We start from the raw sequence: 18,732 nt of genomic DNA, 5'->3' as shown, positions 1-18,732 counted from the left end.
CTCCTCTGACTCTTCACCACAGGGAGCTGGTTTTATTATCATTGTGCCACGTGTATTTTTGTGGTGAAGGGTACTGTTAGAAGATAAACGATGTTTAGGAGATCCTCAGCGCAATTAGAACAACAGCAATAACCCAGATTTACTGGAGCAGAGCAGCCGTTTACAAAGCCTGAGCGTGCAGGTCCTGAAGCTCCTGTTGGGACTTTGTCGGTCGTCCTGTTCGTGCTGGGCAGAACACCAGCGATGGGTTCTCTGCTGGAAACCATCCCCAAGATGAACTGCTCCATCCTTCCAAACTTCAAACCAAGTGGTTGTTTCTTTCCCCCCCCTTAAGACCGAGAACTTGGTGAAATAGCCCCTGGTTTCCCGAGGGCCTGATGAGGTGCTGAAAAGGTCTGGTCCCGCTTGATCTTGCGATCGCAGCTACGTTATTTCTCCTCGTCGAGACGTGAGCCTCCAGGCTAATTTAGCACAGCGCGCTTGCTTAACGAGCCGTGCTGTAATTACTTAAGTTGATCACGCCGCGAGGTTCTGCTGGTGTATGCGTAAGAGGTGCGTACCTTGGGTGGGGGTCAGGAGGACGGGGCCAGACTCTTCCCAGTGGTGACCAGCGACAGGACAAGGGGCAACGGGCACAAACTGGAGCAGAGGAAGCTCCAGCTGAACCCGAGGAAGAACTTCTTCCCTCTGAGGGTGACGGAGACCTGGCCCAGGCTGCCCAGGGAGGCTGTGGAGTCTCCTTCTCTGGAGATATTCCAGCCCCCCTGGCCGCGGTGCTGTGCCCCCTGCTCTGGGTGACCCTGCTTGGGCAGGGGGCTGGGCTGGGTGACCCACAGAGGTCCCTGCCAACCCCTGCCATGCTGGGATTCTGGGATTCAGACGCTGGAGAAAAAAATGGCTTCCTGGTGCTCGCGTAGCCTTGGTGTGCTGGGCGGTTCCAAATCGTCTTCCATTTTTAATATTAATTCTCATACTGCAGAGTCTGTTGGGAGGATGGGGGTGGCCAGACCCTTACTCAGTGTTGATAGCGGTGCTCGCTCTTGCCACAGAACGCCCGCTCGTTTTCCTCTTCAGCTGGGCATGGTCTTGGCGCTGGAAATCGTCATGGTTTCTTTGGGGTTTCTTTAACGTTGTGGATTTTTTTGGTGGTGTTGGCCATCCGTTCCAGTTTAACGGGGGCGAGGCGTTTGAAGGAGACGATTTAAATATCTTTATTTACGCACAACAGAAGCAGCTTGCAGGTGTACGCAGAGCTAATTTCCAGAAGACGCGGGTGAGGCCTGACGTGACCTGTTGACGTTGAGTAAGAGGTGCTCTCCAACCCTTTTTCTAGTCGCAGGCTCGGCCTGAGATGAAAAAATTATGTGTTTAAAAAACAATTTTAAAAAAAAATTAAATCAAGCCATCTCCAGACGCAAACATTTGTAAAGCACATTCAGCCGAGCGCTGATGAAACATTCACCCGCGATGCTCGGCAACGCGCTTCTCGCTTCTAAAAATACTCGGTCTCCGGGTGCTGTCATTGAAGGAATTTCTCCAGGCAGGGGAGGGAAAAAAAAAAAAAAAAAAAAAAAAAAAAAAAGAGAGAAGAAATTCCCTTTAGCTACGCCGGAGCTCCGCGGAAACAGCCGCCGCGGGTGGTGGGCGATTAATCCGCTGCTCGGGGTCGCGGTCTCGGCGTAGGAGCCAGCGCGTGGTGGTCGGCGTTTCCCAGCACCGCTCCGACGAGGAACCCTTTTTATTTGCTTGTTATTGCCGGGGTCACGGAGAGAAGCTGCCTCGTCGGGAAGAGGAATCGAGATGAGCTACGCAACCGGCGTTAATTGGCCCTCGGAAATCGTCTTCCTCGGCCGTGACGTGTGCCGGCACCGCGAAGGTATCGTGTAGTTCTATAGTCCAATTAAAAATAGCTTAAAAAAAAAGCCCCAAACAAGCCCAAAACAAACCCCAACCAAAAAAAGCGCAACAAAACCCTGACCCGCGGGCTTTGTTTTGCCTTTTTTCTTTTTTTTTTTTTTTTTTTTTTTTCCCTTAAATCCTCGTTCCCTCCCCATCTGTAATTCCAGCAACAAGCGGAGCTCTGGAGGCGGAGAGATTCTTGGTTTCCCTCCTTAGGCAACCTCTGTCTCCTGCAAGAGAAAGTCAGGTTTGGGATTGACACTTGATCAGCCCTTCCTGGCTGCTCTGGAGTAAATTTTGAACTTTTTTTTTTTAAATTACGTTTTTCAAATTTTCTTTATCCTTTTCCTCTGGTTTTGATGTTGCGGTAGGACTCTGCCGCTGCTTGATCGTATCTGCGGTCTGCAAAAAAACTGAATGTCTGGCAGCCTCAGCTTTTCACTTAATCCCAGCATGGTGGGGTTGGCAGGGACCTCTGTGGGTCACCAGCCCAACCCCCTGCCCAAGCAGGGTCACCCAGAGCAGGCTGCACAGCACCATGTCCAGGCGGGGCTGGAATATCTCCAGAGAAGGAGACTCCACAGCCTCCCTGGGCAGCCTGGGCCAGGGCTCCGTCACCCTCAGAGGGAAGAAGTTCTTCCTCGGGTTCAGCTGGAGCTTCCTCTGCTCCAGTTTGTGCCCGTTGCCCCTTGTCCTGTCGCTGGTCACCACTGGGAAGAGTCTGGCCCCGTCCTCCTGACCCCCACCATGCAGATATTGATCGGCATTTCTAAGGTCCCCTCTCAGCCTTCTCTTCTCCAGGCTGAACAAGCCCAGCTCCCTCAGCCTCTCCTCGCAGGAGAGATGCTCCAGTCCCCTCCTCATCCTCGTAGCCCTGCGCTGGACTCTCCCCAGTAGCTCCTCATTGTTCTTGAACTGGGGAGCCCAGCACTGGACTCTCTCCAGTAGCTCCTCATCTTTCTTGAACTGGGGAGCCCAGCACTGGACCCAGCACTGCAGATGGGGCCTCCCCAGGGCAGAGCAGAGGGGGAGGAGAATCTCCCTGACCTGCTGGCCGCACTCCTCTTGATGCACCCCAGGATCCCGTTGACTTTCTGGGCACCCAGGGCACTCTTAACTTTTACACGCGCCGCTCTCCATCTCAGCCCTCCTCGGAGGATTCTGGTTTCATGCTGTTATTTCGCAGACGAGGTGCTCTCTGGGGGCCGGGGCGAGCAGCTTTTCTGGCCGGTGTTGGGTTTTTTCTCTCCCCTAGCAGATGCTCGCGTGATTACGAAGACCGGTTCCCTTGCTGTGGAAGGCAGCGGGTCCTGCCAACTGCCCGTCCATCTGTCTGCCAGAGCGCTCGAGCCTTCCCGTGTAGGAAGACCACAGAAAAAGAGTGATAATAATAATAATAATAATAATAGTAATAATAACAACAAAAACCTCTTCAGCTGCCAAGCCAACGCAGCGGTGCACCCGAGGGCTGCTTCGTGGTCAGGAACAAGCCGCAACGCAGAAGCGGCGGAGGGGTCGCTGGCGGGGGATTCGTGTTTCAGAAAGGGAAAGACTCGCCTTTTAAGTGTTATTGCCCAATTAAATATTTAACATTTCTTTCTGAAGGGAACGGTGGTAGCTTCCGACGCTTGGTTTGCTACAACCTTCGAGGAGCTTGAATTTATTTTTTTTTCCCTCCCCCAAAAGCTTCTGAACTTTTTCTCTACAAAGCTCAGAATGACTCTTACTGTGCTGGTTTCTTTGATTTCTGTTCATTTTCTTTGATTTCCCCGCTCTGCTGCGTCTTCTGACCACAACCCGTCCGTCCAGATGAACTTCTGGCATCCTCTTCGCCCGTCGGAGGCGGCGCATCGGCGTCTCGTCTCTCTCCGGCTGGCGACGAGCGCGGCGTCGGCGGGAACAGAACCCGCGCAGCCCACCGCGTGGGCGCACGCCCACCTCCTTCCTGGGGGTTTTGGGTTTCTACGGGCGGCTGAAGCGCGTGGTGGTCGTCTCGATGGGTTTCTCGCACTAATGTGTCATCAGTTTGGGTCGAGTCGCTGCTCCGCAGGTCCTTTCTCGCCGCGGGAGTTCTGTATCTGCGGCGCAGCTTTGCTGGTTGAGCGCTCGGGAGAGCCGGCCCCGTGGACCGGTTCTTCTCAAGCCTATGTTGGCCAGGGCCAGCAGCGAACGCGTTGCTCGAACACGTTCAAACCAAACCGAGCTGGAAGTTCCCGTTAATTCCTCGAATGCAAATTGTGCTTCGAGTGTGGCGAGGACTTTCTTGCCTTATGAGCAACGATCTCTATTTAAAGGCTTGCTGGAACAGTTCAAAGCAGCTTCATTTGCTTCAGGATTAAATTTTGGCCACCCACGGCGTTTTGGGGTAGGGGTGATGGTTTATTTCACGCCGCGCGAAGACAGAAGGAATTGCATAAAGAAAAAAGGAAATTAAAAATGTATCGTGATGTTGCATTGATCTCAGCCCTCTGGCACGGAGCTGGGGAGGAGGAGAGCGATCAGCTCTCTGACGGCTGCGCTGGACTCCACCGCTCGGTGGCTGCTCGTCGCCGCGCTAACGACGGTTGCTGGGGAGAAGGGAAGTTTGGGAGGGATTAAATATTTCCGTAGAAGATTGAGATGTATTTTTCTGCACAAGCCGCTTTCTTCGCGTTGAACCAAGGGTGATTTTCATCTGGATATTGTTCTTCTGTCAACGCCCTGTCTACAAACACCATCATTTCTTCGTCAGGGTAATGACAGACCTGCTGGCGTGTGGACCGTGCGCGCGGTTTCCTGCCTGCTAGGCTTTGAGTGGTGGGAGCGGCGGTGGCATGGGATTGGTAACGAAATTACCGTCTGGCAGGCTCGTTAGGAGCGTCGTTAGCTGTCATCAGCTGCAGAGCGCTTTGGGCTGGTTAAGGGGTGGGAAGAGCAGAGCTAGGAGCGCTCAGCGTTGAGCATCTTCTCGTAGCAAATGCCGAATAATGAAGTGTCCACCTACTGCTGCTTGGTGTTTCGCTTCACAAAAGCCCCCACTCTTCCCTCTTCCAGTCACGCGGGAGAGAAGAGCTGGTGCACAACGAGTTCTTGTTAAGCAGGCAGCGCCGTGACACCCAGTATCACCATCGTCATCGCGTCATCACATCATGAAGGTTGGAAAAGACCTCCATGATCATCAAGTCCAACCATCAACCCACCAGTCCGACGCTGAGTCAACCGTGACTCAAAGCGAAGAGCGCTCCAGCCCAAGCCGTCGGCAGCATCTCCTGCAGCCGGTCCTTCTGTTCATCTCGGCGGGTTCCCAGGCCGGCTTTGCCTGCTGACGGCTCTGTCCGAGGCCATGTTTCACGTGGGACGGACGCCGCGCTGACATTTTAGGAGGATGTTGAGGAACGCTTGCCAAGTAGAGGCAGCTGATGGCACTGGGAGAAGATGTTCTTCTCTTTACAGCAGCAATCATCGTGTCTGTGACGCAAAACGTGGCGCTCCGGGATTTTTAATGCCGTGGAAGGATCTTGCAGGTAGGGTCAACCTGCAGGTAGGGTCAACTCTTTGTAGCTCCTTGCTCAGTCTTTCACAGTATGGTTTATGGTGTCAATCTTCTACAGATCATGATGAAAAACGTGACTCTCCGGGATCTTTAATGCCATGGAAGGAGCTTGCAAGTAGGGTCAACGTGCCAGTAGGGTCAACTTGAAAGTAAGGTCAACCCGCCAGTAGGGTCAACCTGCAAGTAAGGTCAACCCGCCAGTAGGGTCACCCCTATTTGTAGTTCCTTGCCCAGTCTGTCACAGTACGGTTTACGGTGTCAATCTTCTACAGATCATGATGCAAAACGTGACTCTCTGGGTTTTTTAATGCTGCGGAAGGAGCTTGCCAGTAGGGTCAACGCGTCGGTTGGGTCAACCTGAAAGTAGGGTCAACCTGAAAGTAGGGTCAACCTGAAAGTAGGGTCAACCTGAAAGTAAGGTCAACCTGCAAGTAGGGTCAACCCGCCAGTAGGGTCACCCCTTTTTGTAGTTCCTTGCCCAGTCTGTCACAGTACGGTTTACGGTGTCAATCTTCTACAGATCATGATGCAAAACGTGACTCTCCAGGATTTTTAATGCCGTGGAAGGAGCTTGCAAGTAGGGTCAACCCTTTGTGTAGTTCCTTGCTCGGTCTGTCACGGTGTGGTTTACGGTGTCAATCTTCTACCGATCGTTCCAGGCGGTTCACTTCACGTTGCAGCTGAATCTATTTCCAAACAACATCAGGTCACGTAACGACTGTGGTCCGGTTGGTGCGAGTTAATGGCCTGTAACGATCGCAAGAACGGGCAAAGCCGCAGAGGCGGTTTCAGAACGTAGCGTTTCGTGGGGAGAAATCCTCGGAGTGCGTGCGGTGGGTTTTGGTGGTGGTTTTTCTTCAGTTTGCGTTTCAACGGCGCGATGCCGTCTGCAATATTTGACGGAGCCCTGGCCCAGGCTGCCCAGGGAGGCTGTGGAGTCTCCTTCTCTGGAGATATTCCAGCCCCCCTGGCCGCGGTGCTGTGCAGCCTGCTCTGGGTGACCCTGCGTGGGCAGGGGGTTGGGCTGGGTGACCCCAGAGGTCCCTCCCAACCCCGACCAGTCTGTGATCTGCGTCGAGGAAGCTACGTAGATGGTACTTTGACGTCAAAAAAATCCTGTATATTTATTTGCTTCGCCTCCCCCGTACTCCTCTCGCCAAGTGCCGGCTTCACGCCTCGCTTTGTCCCACCCATCAAGGTCCCACCAGGCAGCTCGGCGCGTCCCAGGGCGGCGACCGGCGATGGGCTGTGGCCTCAGCCGACCTCCTGCGTTGCCGTCGGGAGGAGAGCGGGGCCAAACCGGCACACAACTGGAAGCTCTTCGCTCTAAAAACGTCCTGGTTGATGTTCATTTCATTGTGGTCTCAGATGGTGCTTTTGTTTTAGGTGGACTTGTGGTGAGAACTTCACTGTCAACCGATTTCTCATGCCGGATTAAAATATATTTACGTGAATGTCTTCTTTTCTTTCTCCTCCTCCACTCTAGGCCTGTTGTTTTCCTTACGATGGAAAGGCTGGTTGTCTACCTACTGGTCATTAGCACAGCAGTGAAGGCCATGATGTGCCCCAGGCGATGCATGTGCCAAAACCTGTCTCCGTCCTTCACCATCCTCTGTACGAAGACGGGGCTTCTCTTCGTGCCCCCCAGCCTGGACAGGAGGACGGCGGAGCTGCGGTTGATGGACAACTTCATCACCACGCTTAGGAGGAAGGATTTTGCCAACATGACGAACCTAATTCACTTGACGCTGTCGAGGAACACAATCAGTCAAATCATGCCTTACGCATTTTTTGACCTGAAAGGCCTCCACGCCTTACACTTGGACAGCAACAGACTGACCTACATCAACGAAGACCACTTCAAAGGGTTAATTAACCTCCGGCACTTAATACTCAGCAACAACCAATTAAACTATATCTCTCCCGGGTCGTTGGATGACTTTATTGAGACCATCGAAGACCTGGATCTGTCCTACAACAATCTTGTCGACGTCCCTTGGGAGACCATCGCCAAGCTTTCCAACGTCAACACGGTCAGTCTGGACCACAACCTCATTGAGTTCGTGCCGGAGGGAATCTTCTCCAACCTCCACAAGCTTGCCCGCCTAGACATGACCTCCAATAAGCTGAAGAAGATCCCTCCTGACCCTCTGTTCTCCAGAATCCCGGTGTACGCCAAGTCCAAGGGGTCCCCGCTGTCGTCCCTGGTGCTGAGCTTTGGCGGGAACCCCTTGCACTGCAACTGCGAGCTGGTGTGGCTGAGGCGTCTCACCAGGGAGGACGACCTGGAGACCTGCGCCTCCCCGCCGGAACTGATGGGCAAGTACTTCTGGTCGATCAAAGAGGAGGAGTTCGTCTGCGAACCCCCGATGATAACGCACCGAACCCCGAAGCTGGCCGCGACGGAAGGCCAGAGCGTCTCTTTGAAGTGCAAAGCCGTCGGCGACCCAGATCCCTACGTCCGCTGGATCTCGCCCGATGGGAAGCTGGTCTCCAACACGTCCCGGACAATTTCCTACGCCAATGGCACTCTGGATATCTTGGTGACTTCCTTGGCTGACAAGGGCACGTTCACCTGCATCGCGTCGAACGCCGCGGGAGAGTCGATGGCTCCAGTCGAGCTCCTCGTTACCCCCTACCCCAACCTCGCCAACAGCACCAGCTGTGAGAAGGACGCGGAGCCCGGCCCCTCCGACATTCTCATCTCCGCCAAGTCGAGCTTCCCCAACGAAACCAAGGCTCAGCAAGAGCAGGCGGTGGCGGTGGCCGAGCTGACGTCGTCGTCCGCTCTGATCCGGTGGCCGCCGCAGCATCACCTCCCCGGCATTCGGACCTACCAGATCCAGTACAACAGCTCCGCCGACGACGTGCTGGTCTACAGGTAACCCCGCTCGCAGCCCCCGGCTCCCGGGACGCGCGGAGGAGAGGATGGCGCGGTCCGGCTAACGAGAGCTGGCCCGCCAGCTCCTAACGAGGGGCCGAGGAGACAACGGCCACCTCGGGCTTTGCTTGTTAAACCCGCGTCGCTGAGGAGCGACGCCGTGAAAGCCAACCACGCAGCCGCTCCCATGCTGCCTCTCGGGGAGCTCCAAGCTCTAATTAATGTAATTAAGTCTCGTAGTCCGGTTTAACGAAGCTGACGAGCAACACCTCAGTTGTTCACATTCACGGAAAGTGAGATGGAGGTTTTAGTTACATTTTACGCTGATTAAGTGCAATTATTTTACTTTAAAATATGGGGAAGAGACTGAAAAAAAAACCAAAACCCAAGTCGCGAGATGCCCAAAGCAGCGTCCTGCCCGTACGGCCGCGGCGTCACCGCGTCGCGCCGGACCCCCAGCCCGCGTCCACCCTTTCCCCGTCTGCGTCGCGGGGATGAAGCTTTGGGTTGTGCGTTGGGTGCAGATCAGGCGCGCGTTTGGCAGAATTTACTGGGGAAGAACGATTTGATATTGAGCCTCCGCAGGGAGCGTGGAGATGGAGCTCACGGCTGCTCCTCCGCGTGGGGGTGGTGGAGCTCCTGGTTCTCTGCCGTTGGGTTTCATTGATGGCCTTTTGCGTGTGGCTGACGGGGGTGGGAGGGACACAACGACTTCAAAACGGGAGCGAGCGTTTGGGTCGGGTTTAACATCTCCTGGCCGCGCGCGTCATGAGGACGACGGTTCCTCTAGATGGAGCGGGGATGGTTTTTGTGATGCGACGTCACTGGTTGTGGTGTGGACCTGCTGGAGAGCAGCTCTGCGGAGAGGGACTGGGAGTGCTGGGGGACGACAGGGTGACCACGAGCCAGCAGTGTGCCCTGGGTGCTAAGAAGGCCAATGGGATCCTGGGGTGCATCAGGAGGAGTGTGGGCAGCAGGGCGAGGGAGGTTCTCCTTCCCCTTTGCTCTGCCCTGGGGAGGCCCTATCTGCAGTGCTGGGTCCAGTGCTGGGCTCCCCAGTTCAAGAAAGATGAGGAGCTACTGGAGAGAGTCCAGTTCTGGGCTCCCCAGTTCAAGAAAGATGAGGAGCTACTGGAGAGAGTCCAGCAGAGGGCTACGAGGATGATGAGGGGACTGGAGCATCTCTCCTGCGAGGAGAGGCTGAGGGAGCTGGGCTTGTTCAGCCTGGAGAAGAGAAGGCTGAGAGGGGACCTTAGAAATGCCGATCAATATCTGCAGGGTGGGGGTCAGGAGGATGGGGCCAGACTCTTTCCAGTGGTGCCCAGCGACAGGACAAGGGGCAACGGGCACAAACTGGAGCAGAGGAAGCTCCAGCTGAACCCGAGGAAGAACTTCTTCCCTCTGAGGGTGACGGAGCCCTGGAACAGGCTGCCCAGGGAGGCTGTGGAGTCTCCTTCTCTGGAGATATTCCAGCCCCGCCTGGACGCGGTGCTGTGCAGCCTGCTCTGGGTGACCCTGCTTGGGCAGGGGGCTGGGCTGGGTGACCCCAGAGGTCCCTGCCAACCCCTGCTGCGTCCGGGCATCGACAAGGGAGGGTTTGTTCCTTCACACCCGCAGAAAGTCCGTTACAAATCAAGGTGTAGCAGCCGTGTGTTTGGAGAACGTTCTGGTGAAGGTGTGGCTCTTCTTTCTTTCCGGTCTAAGCGCTGTAGGGTCCTTAGTCCCATGGATGATTACTAGGAGAAGACAGTATGACAAGTGATTAGTCTTCTCCACCACCTTTGTGGCCTGGAGAAGACTCAATGGTGGGGTTGCACCGAGGCGAGGAACTCCATCTCACCGATGGGGTTGCACCGAGGTGAGAAACTCCATCTCAGTAGTGGGGTTGCACCAAGGCGAAGAAGTCAATATCAGTGGTGGGGTTGCACCAAGGCGAGGAACTCCATCTCAGTGGTGGAGCGGAAATTTCTGTGGAAATTCGAGATAACGCAGATCAAAGCAGCAGATCAGGCGTGGCTTCTCCTCTGGCCGGGGGTGAGCGTGTGCTTTCCAGCCCGTGTTAGTCTGAGACGGCCAAGGTAGAGATGATGTTGTCATTGCCCAGCTCTGCGTCCTCCATCCCCACCGAGGGCTTGCTGCTGCTCGCTCCGGTGGCCACGCTCCCCCGGTGCCCCACAGGTCCCTCCCAGCGAGGCAGCAGAGGTCTCCGGAGGCTGGGTCAGCGCGGATGCTGACTGTGCTCATTTTCTCTTCCAGGATGATTCCAGCCGGTAGTAAATCCTTCTTCTTGACTGATCTGGTTGCAGGCCGCGAGTACGACCTCTGCGTTCTCGCCGTCTACGACGACGGGTTGACGTCTTTGACCGCAACCAGGGCGATCGGCTGCGTGCGGTTCACGACGCAGGAGGAATACAAACAGTGCCGGTCGCTTCACGCCCAGTTTCTCGGAGGAACCATGATCATCATCATCGGGGGCATCATCGTGGCTTCCGTCCTCGTCTTCATCTTCATCCTCCTCATGAAGTACAAAGTCTACAACAACCACCACAAAAACAAAGCCACGAAGGTCAACAACGTCTGCTCGCAGACCAACGGAAGCCAGAGCGGCTCGATGGCTCGGTCCACCTCGAAGCTGGCGGAGAGGCGGGAGAGCGCGGGCTCCGCCGTCCGGGGCAAAACTGTCGTGGACTTGGACTGCGACAGAGTGACTCCAGCCAGCGCGACGCTCCCAGCCACCGACGCGCCGTCGTAGCGGCCGCGCGCCGGGGCGGGATGGCTCGGAGCGGTTGGGTCTGAGGTTTCGCCACTATCGTCTATTTTTAAGACCAGATGGTTTAAAGAAATATTTTTTTAATCTGTACACAGTTCCCGCATTCTTAACTATTTTCTTTCAATATATTAAATATCGGTGTGTGATTTACAAGATTTTTTTTTTTACAGGTTCTTTTGTAGCTCAACAAGGGTCCTGCCCCTGGGGAGGAACAACCCCAGGCACCAGTACAGGCTGGGGGGGACCTGCTGGGAGCAGCTCTGCGGGGAGGGACTGGGAGTGCTGGGGGACGACAGGGTGACCATGAGCCAGCAGCATGCCCTGGCTGCCAGGAAGGGCAACGGGATCCTGGGGTGCATGAGGAGGAGTGTGGGCAGCAGGGCGAGGGAGGTTCTCCTCCCCCTCTGCTCTGCCCTGGGGAGGCCCCATCTGCAGTGCTGTGTCCAGTGCTGGGCTCCCCAGTTCAAGAATGATGAGGAGCTACTGGAGAGAGTCCAGTTCTGGGCTCCCCAGTTCAAGAACGATGAGGAGCTACTGGAGAGAGTCCAGTTCTGGGCTCCCCAGTTCAAGAAAGATGAGGAGCTACTGGAGAGAGTCCAGTGCTGGGCTCCCCAGTTCAAGAGAGATGAGGAGCTACTGGAGAGAGTCCAGTGCTGGGCTCCCCAGTTCAAGAGAGATGAGGAGCTACTGGCGAGAGTCCAGTTCTGGGCTCCCCAGTTCAAGAACGATGAGGAGCTACTGGGGAGAGTCCAGTGCTGGGCTCCCCAGTTCAAGAACGATGAGGAGCTACTGGGGAGAGTCCAGTGCTGGGCTCCCCAGTTCAAGAACGATGAGGAGCTACTGGAGAGAGCCCAGTGCTGGTTTTGGGTTGTTGTTTTTTCTCTCTTCTTGGGGAATCTGTTGAGGGAGGGTGCGCGGATTCAAGCCGCCGCGCCCCGCGTCGCGTCGCGCTGTCCTGTGGCCGATGGCTTCGTTGCCGGTCTCTCCTTTCCGTAGCGACGTGCGAAGCACCACGCAAGAGGCCGGCAGAACGACGCGAGCGCGTCCGGCCAAGTCACCTCGCCTTGTCCTACAGAACGTCGAGACGTCCCCTCCGCTCCGAGGGACGCCGTCGGAGAGAGGCGGCCCCGGGTTTGGGGACCTGACGCAGCTCTCACGAAGCCGGTGTGGAGCTGGTGGCCTCGGCCATCGCTCGGTGGGGTTGGTTGCGTCGCGTTGGCGCTCGGCTTCGACAATGAGCCAAGATTAAACTTGTAGACCGCCAGCGTACGAGGGATCCATGGCCTTGGAGGTCTCCTCCAACCTTCGTGATTCGATGATTCAACGATTCTGGGATTCTCTGAGGGAACTGGGGAAGAGGAGGCTGAGGGGGGACCTCCTCGCTCTCAGCACCCACCTGAAGGGAGGTGGTAACAAGGTGGGTGCTGGGCTCTTCTCCCAGGGAACCAGCGATGGGACAAGAACCGGCCTCAGGTTGCATCAGAGGAGGTTCAGGTTGGATATTGGGAGAAATTCCTTCACTGAAGGAGTGGTCAAGGCTTGGCCCAGGCTGCCCAGGGTGGTGGTGGTGGGGTCCCCATCCCTGCAGGGGTTCAAAACACGTGTAGATGTGGCCCTTGGGGACCTGGTTGAGCAGCCATGGTGGGGTTGGGTTGATGATGGCCTCGATGACCTCGGAGGTCGTTAACTACTCGACGACCCTACGAGATGGAGCCCCCTTGGTCACCGCCCTGCGCCCATCACCGCCCCCTTTGTCCCCAGTTCCCGTGGCGTGGGGGAGGGGGGGATTCCCCCGTCGTGTGGTCACATGGCGATGGGGGAGGGCGTCCCCTCGGTGACCTCCGCATCCCCCCCCAGCCCCACGCCGCCGCCCCCGGCCCCCCTCCTGGCTGGGTTTGGGGGTCTCCTCCTCGTCCCAGTTCGTACTGGGAGGTCCTGTGACGGGCTTTGCTAACGAGCCTCCAGGCAATCAGCCCACGGTACGGCATGGCAGCATGCGGCATCACCTCCCCCAGGCCACGGCTGGCCTCCAGTCCCCGTCAGCTGTTCGTACTGGTCGTACTGGGAGACGCTGGGCCGCTCGGTTCCCCGTGGCTGGGGAGCGGGCAGGCCCCGCCCCGCCCCGTTGCTCCGCCGGCCGCGGAGGCCACGCCCGTCAGTGGAGCTTCGCGCTCTCCAGCCCCGCCCCGTGGCTCCAACCCCCGCCGGCCGCGGAGGCCCCGCCCCCTCCCCGCCTCCGCGACCGGCGATTGGCCGCGAGGCGGCGTTGCCGCGGCGACGCCGGGGATGGGGGGGGGAGCGGCGGCCGTCAAGCACGGTGGCGCGGGGGGGCCGTAAAGCCCGGCGGCGCGGTGTCGCGCGGCGCAGTGTCACGGCGATGGCGGCGGCGGCGGCGGCGGCGGGGCCGGGGTCGGGGTCGGAGGGCCCGGGGGGGGGCCCGGGGGGCCCGGTGGGGCTGCGGGCCGCCGCCAGTGTCTACGAGCAGCTGAAGGGCGAGTGGGGCCGCAAGAGCCCCAACCTCAGCAAGTGCGGGGAGGCCCTCGGGCGCCTCAAGGTGCGGGAGGCCTGGGGGGTCGGGGGGGGGGGTCCTGGGGATGGGGAGGGTTCTTGGGGTGTGGTCTGGGGGCTCGGGGAGGGATGGGGGGGGTCTGGGGATGGGGGCTCTGGGAATGGGGGCTCTGGGGGGGGTCTGGGGATGGGGAAGGGGGTCTGGGGGCTCGGGGGGGGTCCTAGGGATGGGGAAGGGGTCTGGGGGTTCGGGGGGGTCTGGGGGCTCGGGGGGGTCCTGGGGATGGGGAAGGGGGACTGGGAGCTCGGGGGGGTCTGGGGATTGGGGGCCTGGGGGGGGGTGTCTGGGGGCTCGGGGTGGGGTCCTGGGGATGGGAGGGGGGATCTGGGAGTGGGGGGGGGGGGGTCCGGGGCTGAAGGGGGGGACACTGGGGACAAGGGAGGCGGTCTGGGAGTGAGAGGGGGGGGGCCTGGGGATCGGGGGGGGGGGTCCCTGGGGGTGAGAGGGGGGGGCTCTGGGTGTCGGGGGGGGTCGCTGGGAAGGAAGGGGGGTCCCTGGGGATTGGGGGGGGTCCCTGGGGTTGAAGGGGAGCTCTGAGGCTGGGCGGGGGAGCAGGTACAAGGGGGGTCCCTGGGGGTGAGGGGGAGCTCTGAGCCTGGGGGGGGGGGCAGGTACGAGGGGGGTCCCTGGGGATCGGGGAGGGGGGATTGGGGGGGGGGGCAGGGCTGAGGAGAGCTGACCCCCACCCTCCGTGTGTCCCCCCCCCCAGCTCGCTCTCCTGGACCTCAACTTCCTCCCCACCACCGGCACCAAGCTCACCAAGCCGCAGCTCGTCCTGGCCCGTGAGTGCCGGCTCCGGGGGGGGGCAGGGGAGACCCCAACCCCCCCCACGACCCCCCATCCCCCCCCCCGCGCCCCCCCCTCACCTTCCCCCTCCCCAGGGGACATCCTGGAGATCGGGGCGCAGTGGAGCATCCTGAAGAAGGACATCCCCTCCTTCGAGCGCTACATGGCCCAGCTCAAGTGCTACTACTTCGACTACAAGTGAGGAGGGGTCCTGGGGGGGGTCGGGGGGGGGGCTGGGGATGGGGGCTGGGGGCTCGGGGGGGGGGTCCTGGGGATGGGGGCTGGGGCTCAGGGGGGGGCTGGGGATGGGGAAGGGGGACTGGGGGCTCGAGGGGGGCTGGGGGGGGGGGCTGGGGGCTTGGGGGAGGTCCTGGGGATGGGGAGGGGACTGGGGATGGGGTCTGGGGGCTCAAGGGGGAGCTGGGGGCTGAGGGGGGGTCTGGGGGCTCGAGGGGGGGGCTGGGGCTGGGGGCTGGGGGTGAGGGGGCGGGTCCTGGGGATGGGGAAGGGGGACTGGGGGTGGGGGCTGGGGGGGGTCTGGGGATGGGGTAGGGGGACTGGGGATGGGGAGTGGGGGCTGGGGGGGGGTCTGGGGAAGGGGAGGGGGTCTGGGGAAGGGGGACTGGGGTCTCGGGGGAAGGTCCTGGGGATGGGCAGGGTTCTTGGGGGGTGGTCTGGGGACTTGGGGGTGGCCGGGCCCTCGGGGGGGGCTGGGGGTCTATGCCCCCCCCCCGACCCCCCCTTCCCCCCCAGGGAGCAGCTCCCCGACTCCGCCTGCCAGCAGCAGCTGCTGGGCCTGAACCTGCTGTTCCTGCTCTCGCAGAACCGCGTGGCCGAGTTCCACACCGAGCTGGAGCGGCTGCCGGCCCGCGAGATCCAGAGCAACGTCTACATCCGGCACCCCGTCTCCCTCGAGCAGGTGCCCCCCCCCAAAGGTCTGGGGTGCGGGGGGGTTCGGGGGGGGTTCGGGGTGCGACCCCCCCTCTCCGTCTCACGCAGTACCTGATGGAGGGCAGCTACAACAAGGTCTTCCTGGCCAAGGGCAACATCCCGGCAGAGAGCTACACCTTCTTCATCGACATCCTGCTGGACACCATCCGGTGGGGACCCCCCCGCACCCCAAACCCCCCCCCCGCACCCCAAAACCCCCCCGTAACCCCCCCGACCCCCCCGCAGCGACGAGATCGCCGGCTGCATCGAGAAGGCCTACGAGAAGATCCTCTTCGCCGAGGCCACCCGCATCCTCTTCTTCACCGCCGCCAAGAAGATGACCGACTACGCCAAGAAGGTACCCCGGGGGGGGGGGTTTCACCCCGGGGGGGTCCCCAAAAGCTGGGGGGCACCCCAAAAATCGTGTGTCCCCCCCCCGCCCCTCGCAGCGTGGCTGGGTGCTGGGCGCCGACGGCTACTACGGGTTCAGCAGCCGGCAGCAGAAGGCGGAGGACGCGACCATCCCGTCCACCGAGCTGGCCAAGCAGGTCATCGAGTACGCGCGGCAGCTCGAGATGATCGTCTAGGGGCGGGGGGGCCCCAAAAGCAAACAACCCCCCCCAAAAAAGAAACTCCCCCCCCGGACCCCCGAAACCGCCCCCCAAACCTTCCCCCCCCACCCCTTTCCTCTTTCCCCTTTCCCACTCCTCGCCGCTGGTTTTGGGGGGGGGGTTGGAGGGTCTGAGGGGGGTCGCGGCGGTTGTGGTTGTGGGGGGGGGGGCGGGGGGGGCATAGGGACCCCCCCCCGCCCCCCCCAGTCCGCCCAGTTTTGGGTGGATCCCTGGGGGGAGCACGGCCCCGTGCCCCCCCCCCGCCGCCTTCAATAAAGCGATGGGTTCTTCTCACAGCCCGTGCTGGGGGGGGCTCGCGGGGGGGGCTCGCGGGGGGGGTGGCCACGGGGTCCTGGGGGGTGGCCACAGGGTCCCGGGTGGTGGCCACAGGGTGCCAGCTCATGGCCACGGGCTGCCAAGTGGTGGGCACAGGGGCCTGGGTGGTGGCCACAGGGTCACAGGTGGTGGCCAGGGGGTGCCAGGTGGTGGCCACGTGGTGCTGGGTGGTGCCCACTGGGTCTCAGGTGGTGGCCACAAGGTGATGGGTGATGGCCACGGTGTCATGGGTGGTGGCCACGGGGTGCCAGGTCATGGCCACGGGGGTGCCAAGTGGTGGCCACAGGGGCCTAGATAGTGGCCACGGGGTGCAGGATGGTGGCCATGGGGTTCTGGATGGTGGCCACGAGGTCCCAAGTGGTGGCCACAGGGTGATGGGTAGTGGCCACAGGGTGATGGGTGGGAGCCACAGGGTCCCACATGGTGGCCACAGGGTCCCACATGGTGGCCACAGGGTGATGGGTGGTGGCCACAGTGTCATGGGTGGGAGCCACGGGGTCCCAAGTGGTGGCCACAGGGGCCTGGATGGTGGCCACGGGTTCACGGGTGGTGGCCAGGGGCTTCTGGATGGTGGCCATGGGGTCCCGGGTGGTGGCCAAGGGATTGCGAGTGGTGGCCACAGGGTTCTGGATGGTGGCCACGGTTTCCCAAGTGGTGGCCACAGTGTCATGGGTGGTAGCCACAGGGGCCTGGATGGTGGCCATGGTGTCATGGGTGGTGGCCACAAGGTGATGGGTGATGGCCATGGTGTCATGGGTGGTGGCCACAGGGTCCCAGGTGGTAGCCAAGGGGTTGCGAGTGGTGGCCATGCAGTGCAGGATGGTGGCCACGGGATCCCAAGTGGTGGCCACAGGGTGGTGTGTGATGGCCACAGTGTCATGGGTGGGAGCCACAGGGGCTTGGATGGTGGCCACGGGGTGCCAGATGGTGGCCACAGTGTCATGAGTGGTGGCCATGGGGTTCTGGATGGTGGCCACGGGGTCCCAAATGGTGGCCATGGGTTCACGGGTGGTGGCCAGGGGCTTCTGGATGGTGGCCACGGGTGCCAGGATGGTGGCCGGTACTGGGGGGATTCCCCATTCAGGGTGCCGGGTCCCAGTTTGGTCTCCCAGTTGGGGCTGGGGTCCCAGTTCACGGTGCCGGGTCCCAGTTTGGTCTCCCAGTTGGGGCTGTGACCCTCGACCCGGTCCCGCCATGGTCTGACCCCAGTTGGGGACGGAGACTGGTCCTAGTTGGGGGACTGGGGGGCACAGCCTGGTCCCAGTTGGGGGGCGAGACTGGTCCCAGTTTGGGAGGGGAACTGGTCCCAGTTTAGGAGAGGAATTGGACCCAGCTGGGGACAAAACTGGTCCCAGTTGAGGGGCAGGACTTGTCCCAGTTTGGGAGGGGAACTGGTCCCAGCTGGGGGCAGAGGAGCTCCCGCCCCCCCCAGCTGCCTCTCATTAGCGCGAGGCGTTAATTAGGGGCAGAGGGGGCGGGGCCTGTGTCCAGCTGGGAGGCGAGACTGCTCCCAGTTTGGGAGGGGAACTGGTCCCAGTTTGGAAGATTCTGGTCCCAGTTGGGGGGCCAGACTGGTCCCAGTTTGGGAGGGGAACTGGTCCCAGCTGGGGGGCAGATCCTGGTCCCAGTTTGGGAGGGGAACTGGTCCCAGCTGGGGGCAGAGGAGCTCCCCGCCCCCCCCAGCTGCTGCTCATTAGCGCGAGGCGTTAATTAGGGGCAGAGGGGGCGGGGTTGGGGTCGGTGCCTCAGTTTCCCCCCCACCCCGTGACGTAGCGGCGGGGGCGGGGCCAGCGGCCCCGGGAGGCGGCGGAGCGCGCGGCGGGGGGGGACACGCGGAGCACCCACCCGCGCGCCGGCACCCACCGGACCCCCGCACCCACCGACCCCCCCCCCCCCCCCGCACCCACCGACCCCCCCCCAGCCATGGCCGAGGCCGACGGCGAGGACGATGTCCAGTTCCTGCGGACGGTGAGGGGGGACTGGGAGCACTGGGAGGGGGACTGGGAGCACTGGGGGGGGTACTGGGAGGGCTGGGGGGGGTACTGGGAGCACTGGGAGGGGACTGGGAGGGCTGGGGGGGGTACTGGGAGCACTGGGAGGGGACTGGGAGGGCTGGGGGGGTACTGGGAGGGCTGGGAGTGGGGAACTGCGGGGGGGGGGTACTGGGAGGACTGGAAGGAGGACTGGGGGGGTTACTGGGAGGACTGGGGGGTTACTGGGAGGGCTGGGAGCAGGGAACTGGGAGGGCTGGGAGCGGGGAACTGTGGGGGGGTACTTGGGGGGTATTAGGGGGGTACTGGGGGCGTACTGGGAGGACTGGGAGCGGGGAACTGCGTGGGGGGTACTGGGGATGGGGGGACTGGGAGATACTGGGGGGGCTGGGACTGGGGGTACTGGGAGATGCTGGGGGAGCTGGGA

The 18,732-nt window shown here is 60.7% G+C and overlaps 2 protein-coding genes across 5 annotated transcripts in view; both read left to right on the top strand.

Moving 5' to 3' along the window:
- The window catches only part of LOC142365398 (leucine-rich repeat and fibronectin type III domain-containing protein 1-like protein), a 29,575-nt gene extending 18,239 nt beyond the window's left edge, over window positions 1–11,336 (top strand). The window contains exons 1-3 of one of the 4 annotated variants that reach the window (XM_075446146.1): window positions 1,787–1,876; window positions 6,918–8,312; window positions 10,569–11,335. In XM_075446146.1, coding sequence (XP_075302261.1) covers window positions 6,937–8,312; window positions 10,569–11,064 — 1,872 coding nt within the window. In that variant the 5' untranslated portion in view covers window positions 1,787–1,876; window positions 6,918–6,936 and the 3' untranslated portion in view covers window positions 11,065–11,335. Of the gene's footprint in view, window positions 1–1,786; window positions 1,877–6,917; window positions 8,313–10,568 lie in introns of those variants that run through there. The other 3 variants (XM_075446145.1, XM_075446144.1, XM_075446147.1) reach the window with 3 other exon arrangements.
- Window positions 11,337–14,366: 3,030 nt separating this feature from the next.
- PSMD8 (proteasome 26S subunit, non-ATPase 8) lies at window positions 14,367–16,043 on the top strand. The gene is made up of 6 exons (XM_075446143.1): window positions 14,367–14,433; window positions 14,533–14,635; window positions 15,191–15,356; window positions 15,437–15,537; window positions 15,614–15,725; window positions 15,817–16,043. The coding sequence occupies exons 2-6, from the start codon at window positions 14,601–14,603 to the stop codon at window positions 15,952–15,954; spliced, it is 552 nt and encodes a 183-aa protein (XP_075302258.1). The 5' UTR covers window positions 14,367–14,433; window positions 14,533–14,600; the 3' UTR covers window positions 15,955–16,043.
- The last annotated feature ends 2,689 nt before the right edge of the window (window positions 16,044–18,732 follow it).

This window comes from Opisthocomus hoazin, chromosome 39, assembly GCF_030867145.1.
Source record: "Opisthocomus hoazin isolate bOpiHoa1 chromosome 39, bOpiHoa1.hap1, whole genome shotgun sequence".
In the NCBI taxonomy this organism is placed as follows: Eukaryota; Metazoa; Chordata; class Aves; order Opisthocomiformes; family Opisthocomidae; genus Opisthocomus; species Opisthocomus hoazin.
The sequence above is the reverse complement of the archived record's forward strand: the minus strand, read 5'-3'. Positions and strand labels throughout refer to the sequence as shown.

Coding starts and splice junctions, on each gene's coding strand:
- PSMD8 (XM_075446143.1), top strand. CDS start 14,601: ATGGCCCAGCTCAAGTGCTACTACTTCGACTACAA. Junction 15,538..15,613: donor ATCCTGCTGGACACCATCCG/GTGGGGACCCCC, acceptor ACCCCCCCGCAG/CGACGAGATCGCCGGCTGCA. Junction 15,726..15,816: donor TGACCGACTACGCCAAGAAG/GTACCCCGGGGG, acceptor CGCCCCTCGCAG/CGTGGCTGGGTGCTGGGCGC.